This window comes from Hordeum vulgare, chromosome 4H (genome assembly GCF_904849725.1).
Source record: "Hordeum vulgare subsp. vulgare chromosome 4H, MorexV3_pseudomolecules_assembly, whole genome shotgun sequence".
NCBI classification, from domain to species: Eukaryota; Viridiplantae; Streptophyta; class Magnoliopsida; order Poales; family Poaceae; genus Hordeum; species Hordeum vulgare.
This window is the reverse complement of record NC_058521.1, coordinates 38,726,467-38,733,229: the sequence shown is the minus strand read 5'-3', so window position 1 is coordinate 38,733,229 and position 6,763 is coordinate 38,726,467. Positions and strand designations below refer to the sequence as shown.

The 6,763-nt window shown below is 48.0% G+C and overlaps 1 protein-coding gene across 1 annotated transcript; it reads left to right on the top strand.

Annotated features, from left to right (window-relative positions):
* Positions 1-231: 231 nt before the first annotated feature.
* On the top strand, positions 232-6,761 carry LOC123447773 (glycosyltransferase family 92 protein RCOM_0530710-like). Its single transcript, XM_045124443.1, has 7 exons — positions 232-4,776; positions 4,882-4,981; positions 5,147-5,256; positions 5,576-5,748; positions 6,022-6,080; positions 6,344-6,472; positions 6,660-6,761. The coding sequence occupies exon 1, from the start codon at positions 2,812-2,814 to the stop codon at positions 4,597-4,599; it is 1,788 nt and encodes a 595-aa protein (XP_044980378.1). The 5' UTR covers positions 232-2,811; the 3' UTR covers positions 4,600-4,776; positions 4,882-4,981; positions 5,147-5,256; positions 5,576-5,748; positions 6,022-6,080; positions 6,344-6,472; positions 6,660-6,761.
* Positions 6,762-6,763: the final 2 nt, after the last annotated feature.

The window sequence follows — 6,763 nt, the reverse complement described above, 5'->3', positions numbered from 1 at the left end:
TATGGTGGCCCAGTGGCTTTTTGCGAAGCATTGTGCCTCCACATCGCTCCAAATGGGATTAGCATCTGCAAAGGTGTGAACTTCAAGACACACCATCGTCTCCACATGCCTTGGTTATCTCTTACCCGAGTTATTTACTTATGCACTTTATTTTGTGATAGTCATATTGTTCTTGTTATATATCTTGCTATCACTTAGTTATTTATCTTGCTTAGCATAAGTTGTCGGTGCATATAGGTGACCCTAGTTGTTTTTGGTTTTGTGCTTGATTAATTTAAACGCTAGTTTTATTTTGCATTTGTTCAAACCTAAACCATAATTATTTTGAAGCGTCCATTCATCCGCTAGGCGACATCCACGTCCTTTCAGACTCCAACTCCCTCGTCGACGACAACCAACCTAGCCCTCGCCACAATAGGTTGGGACCCATGCCTGCCTATGCCAAACAGTCAACTAGACAACCACCCGCGTCAGCGACTAGCCAACTCGAACTCTATCGACTAATATTGCTGGAGAAAAGTGCTCAACGTGCATTAAACAAGCATCGGAACCAAGCACCAAGCTAGTGTCATCGTCCCCACGAAGCTCCAACTCGGCAGGTCCGACTCCATAAAGGTTTAGCAAGGCACCCTCGAACGTGCTTGATGACACTAACTACGAAAACCTGGCTGCGACGCAACTCCGCTCGAAGTTGCCATTGTTGCTGAACAAGAAGCACACTGCTCTAATACATACTCGTCGCCCTAGCATCCTCATGGCGAAAGAACCCGCCAACCAAGGCAAGCATTATTGTAGCCACCGCTCCTTCTAGGATAATGAGAACACATGTTCCCTTAGAGCCTAAGAGAGAAGGGTAGAGGCCCTTGAATCACGACGCCTCCAAGAAGGTAGTAGTGGCCGTTGGCATTTTCATTGTTGGCTTCTACCGAGCCGGAGCAAGGCTTTTGCCTCACGAAGCGCGCCCTCCTCTTGAATCGGCCGACGAAGCTCAACATTCACCTCGAACCCCAGCTACTAGTGTACCATGCACCTCTCCCGCATCATCTGTGCCCCATAGTCGTCGAAGTGCCCACATTGGCACCCGCAACACACACGAATTTGTCGGTGTTGAGCACCCCAAGATCACAATACTCAAGTGGTCGACAAACAACCTCTCAGTTGACCTTGCACTTTGCATCGGTTGTCTTATCAGCGGTGGACCAAAGGAACACCCACTTGATCTTATTTTGATTGTGGAGGGTGCTTTGGGAATCACAAGTGGTGTGATGGAATAAACAGTTTGGGAGGTGATTACAAACTTGACAAGCACCGTAGGCCCAATGATGATGATGTTTTGGCCCTCTTAGGTGACCAATTAAGATCACTTGGGGTAAGTCCAATGACGGTCATGACTTTTAAGTTTTAATCAAAAAAGGAAAGTGTTGTCGTGTTTTTGGTGGTTGTTTGGTGAAGAGTGAAACCGATACGAGATCAGCCTTGACGAGCCAAGACTTAGGAGATAGAAGTAGTGTAGGCTGCCCTCAGGGTGTCGATAAACTGGGTGGACGTCATTGTCAGTGTCTGGTTAGTTTTGCGTGACCCAACCAGCTCTTCAAACAACTCCTACCGACGTCACTCATATCCAGTCTGTATATATGGGCGACACGGAGCGTTTTGGACACGCCAGCCACGTCAGCCTGACACACATGGACCCCACTCCCTCCCTACTAAAAATCCCCACTCGAACCAAACCCTAGCTTCACTCTCTGCTCTGCCTCTCGTCGCTTCCCTTACCCTCTCGACCCGCTCCTCTCTCGATGTTGAGCTTAGCGGCGGCAACACCGGATTGGACATCGAGGACGATCCCATTGACTGGGATGCCTTCGTTCGTGAGGTGGAGGCACACGACGTAGTGCAGCTTGCCCTGTGCATCGCTCTGAAGCGGCGGCGGGTCGACACGTGTGGTTGCTTAGGCTTAGCTTTGTCACGTGTCCCGTCATCGTAGCGCCGACATCGTCCCGTTGCGCACGGCACGCAGCTCCACGTGCTCCATTATGTTGTCCTGATGCCTTCCAACTCCTTTAGCGGCTGTCCGAATCGGAGGCGTGTGTCGCTTGTCGCATCTTCCTCTCGGTGGCTCAAAAGATCAAAACTAATTTTATGGTTAGTTTAGATTTTTTGATAAAGAGATTAATTTGGACGACTCTAAATAAAATATTTGCTTCACTTTTTCCTCCTCGGTTCGAAAATAACTGAAGTTCTACGCTTGATCTAACTCAAATTTGGTTAGGTTTGACCAAATTTATGTAAAAATACAATAACATCTACTCGTAGTAGAACACCAGTACAAAAAAAAAAGTACTATGTTTATTTGATATTGCAGACCTTATCACACTTTTTAAATAAATTTGATCAAACATACTACAAATTTAAAACTTTAATTATTTTGAAACAGAGGGAGCAGGAAGAAAATTATGCCAGAACACACGACCAGCCTGAAGTATTTTGTTTTTTTGAGAGAGAACCAACGAAGACTCGACGCGGTCCGTAATCTGTTTTTTTTTTTTTTGACGCGACGCAATGGCGATACGACTCGACCAAACCTCGCTGCGTCGGTCGGACCGGAAGGAACAGCTGGCGTCGATCGGTCGGTCCGTAGTCTGTACGCTACCATATACGTAGCGCGCACGCTACAGTATACGGCGTAGAATACCTAGGGCAGATCGCAAGATTTCTCGCGTAGAATACCTAGCATTTTCCTCCCAAAACCAATCGCAAGATTTTTCGCGCGAACTCGAATCTCCAGCTCTCCGCTCCGATCGCCCCGCCGCCATGGCGCATCACCCACGCCGCAGCTGCCTGCGCCGTGTCTTGACCATCGCCGGCGGTGTGTCAACCGGCCTCATCCTGCTCGCCGGCGGCCATACCTACGCCCACGGCCAGCTCTTCTCGCCGTCCTTGTTGCCCCACGGCCTCGGCGGCGGCGCCGACTGCTCGCCCTCCTTCGCCCCGCCGCCCTTCGCCCCGCCACCCTTCGCCCTCTCGCCGCTGCCGCCCTACCTCCTATCGGAGGCCGAGGCCTCGCCCCCGCAGCCGGAAGCCAGCCTCCCGCGCCGCCTTCTGCCCGTTCGCCGCTCGCCGCCGCCGCCCTGCCTCCCCGCGAACTCGGGGTCGGAGGCCGACCGCTCGCCGCCGCAGCACGACGACGCGGATGCCGTCTTGCTCCCGGACGGGGAGGTCCTTCTCCTGGCTGACGCTGAGCCTGGCGCCAAGGCGACGTGCGCCTTCCAGGGTGGGGCGTCGTCCCCGGCGAGCACGCTCGGGAGGCTGCCGGGGTCGGGCCGCCACGCGTACGTATGCCTAATGCCAGAACCTGCCCGGAGCCTCCAGCTGCTCCAAGCGCCCCTGCTGCTCCCCGCCTCCGCTTCCTCTGCTGATTGCCCTGACCGCACGTCGTTGCTGAATTGGAGCGACCGGATCGCCTTCACCTCTGTAACTCTCGACAGCGGCGATGTCCTCGTCTTTGCAAAGGGCGTCAACCATGCTGCTGGCGCAGTCCGGTGCGTCTATCGCCACTGCGGCGACGCCCATGGCGTGGCGGCATCCTTCCCTGCCATCACCTCCGTACAGCAGGTTACCAGGTGCCCTGCTCCACCCATGCTTCTGAACTCCAGGAAAACAGAGTTCCGTGTCACGGTGGCAGCCACCGGCGAAGATCCGATCCCCTCTATTGCGACTTATCGTCCACAGCAGAGTGAAAGTGGCTTGGTGGTGACACCGGCCCGAAAGAACCTGATTTGCGCTTGCACTATGGTTCACAACGTGTCTAAGTTTCTTCGCGAATGGGTGCTGTATCATGCCGCTGTCGGGGTAGACCACTTCATCCTGTATGACAACGGAAGTAAGGATGATTTTGCAGAACAAGTGGCCCACTTGAGGTCAGCCGGAATCAGCATCTCTACCTTGCCTTGGCCGTGGATCAAAATGCAGGAAGCCGGCTTCTCCCATTCTGCTGCAACGCACCAGAGTTCTTGCAAGTGGGTGGCATTTATAGATGTCGACGAATTCATTTTCTCGCCCAACTGGAAAGGATCCGAGAAACCGTCAAAATCAATGCTTCAAGCTATTGTTCCGGTTGATCCAGACGTCGGGCAGGTGTATCTGCCGTGCTTTGATTTTGCCCCCTCTGGCCAAACATCACACCCACAGGAGGGTGTCATCCAAGGATACACATGCCGCCTGAAGAAGATTCTCAGGCACAAATCGCTGGTTCTTCTTGATGCGGTGGACCATTCTTTGGAGAACGCAATTCACCACTTCACGCTCAAGGCTGGCTTCAGAAGCATATGGAACATGCAGGCGCGTGTCAACCATTATAAATACCAGGCATGGAGTGAGTTCAAGTATAAGTTCAAACGACGAGTATCCGCCTACGTGGCTGACTGGAGAGATCCGATCAACCTTGAGTCTGCTGACCGGGCCCCCGGCTTAGGAGTTGATGGTGTTGAACCGGTTGGTTGGGCACAAAGGTACTGTGAGGTCAAGGATTACCTTCTTCAGGAATTGAGTGCAAGATGGTTTGGCACTGGACTAGGAAGTCCGGGATCTCAGGATACTTAGGCCTGGCTTTATCTGTAACCTGCGGGTGTCTAGAAGGATCTAGAGGCATTAGAGATGGAATTGTAATCTAGTTTAAACCTGTCTCCTTGCCTCCCAAGATCAATCTAGAAAACCGACCTGTACATCGCTTGCCACGTTCGGCACCAATAAATAAACATCAGGCGGCCTCCAATGGAGGTAGAGACGCTTCCACCATTCTCACATAGTATCACGAGCTATCTTCCTCTTTTGGCAATTCATCTAGATTGATCTGATCATCGTTAGCTCTTCCTCCTGCTGCAGCCCTTCATCCACACCGCCACCGCCATCTCTGAGAATTCTTGTCCAGCACTGAAAAATCCATTCATAAGGTTCATAGGATGGCAGAATAAGTTTGCGGAAGGTATTTTTTTGGCACTACTGGTTTTTAAAGTTTGCTGATCTAGAGCTTCTATCGCCTCTTCAGCAATCTAGTGGGTTTAACCTTTAGCTGAAGCATCCTTGCAAATACTGATTCCTATTAGTACATATACCTGATATTTGTTGTCATGTGTACTGCATACTGTAGGTATGCTGTCCATTTATCCAGGATTCCATGGTCTGCAGTAATAGTGGAATCTGTCACTGGAAGTATTATCTAACTGATATATTTCAGGTTTGGTATCACTTATGCTCTAGGTAGGAGATCTTTGACTAGGACACTGAGGATTCCTGGGCAATGTAAACTTTTCAGCATGATATTTTCAGATAATAGTTACTTGAGTGTCAGGATTCTTCTATCTTCTTGTTTCGTCCTTTTTGTTCAGAATTAATGATTTATCCAGTGCTGCACATTGCATGCTCACTGCAAACTTAAAAAAAGCTTTATCTTATTTTTATAAATGCACTTTCTTACTGAACTAGCTTCAGGACAGATGGCAGGTTTGCTAAACAAAAGATATTTTTTGCACATTGCAGTTTTAGTACTAATTTCTTGTAAAATTGTGCTTTTTTGCAGCACCATCCCATTGAGCCATGAGATCTGAACCAATGAATTCAGATAACATCTACCATGTTTACGGATCACTACATTTCCTGTTGGAACAATGCGATATCCCTTTTTCAGGAACCATCTGAAAACGGGCTTCATGCTTTTCTGAATTATTCAGCGGCACGCATTACATGCTCGCTGTAAGCTTCTAAAAAATTTTATATTTTTGTTGCTAAATGTTCTCTCTTACTAAACTAGCTTCAGGAAAAACAACAGGTTTGCTATCCATTTGATCTCGTTTGTTTGAATAGCAGAATTGCTACCTAAATTCTCAAAAGAAAATTGTGCTTTCACAGTAATACATATCTGTGATGCGTACTGCATATTGTATGGTACGCTATCCACTTATTCAGGGTCTGCAGGTGGAATTTGTATTGCTGGAATTATTAGCTAAGTGATACAGTATTTTTCAGGTTAGATATCATCTCTGCTCTAGCCAGGAGAACTTTGACCAGGACAACATTTTACAAAGGTAATAACTGAGAATTCATGGGCAATATAAAATTTGCAGCATTATACTTTCAGGCTGTAGTTACACGAGTGTCAGACATTCTCTTTGTTCTTGTTTCGTGCTCTTTGTTTAGAACTAATGATTTATCCAGTTCTGCACACTGCATGCTCACCGCAAACTTAAAAAAAAGCTTACCTGATTTTGCTTGATGTTCTTTCTTACTGAACTAGCTTCGGGACGGATGGCAGATTTGCTAACAATTTGGTATTTTTTGTGCATTGCAGGTTTGGTACTAATTTCTCGAAAAATCGTGCTTTTTGCAGCACCATCCTGTTGTGCCATGAGATCTGAACCAATGAATTCAGATAACATCTACTATGTTTACGGATCACTACATGTTCCATTGGAACAATGTGAGGTCCTTTTTTCAGTGACAATCTGAACACGGGCTTTCTGTATTATTCAGTACCACACATTGCATGCTTGCTACAAACTTCTAAAAAAAACTAATATTTTTGTTGCTAAATGTTATTTCTTACTAAACTAGCTTCAGGACGAACAATATGTTGCTAACCATCTGGTCTCTTTTGTGCGTTGCAGGTTTGCTACTAAATTCGCAAAAAAAATCGTGCTTTTGCATCACCATCCTGTGGAACCACGAGACCTGATCCAATGAATTTACTGAACGTTTTCTATGTTTTAAA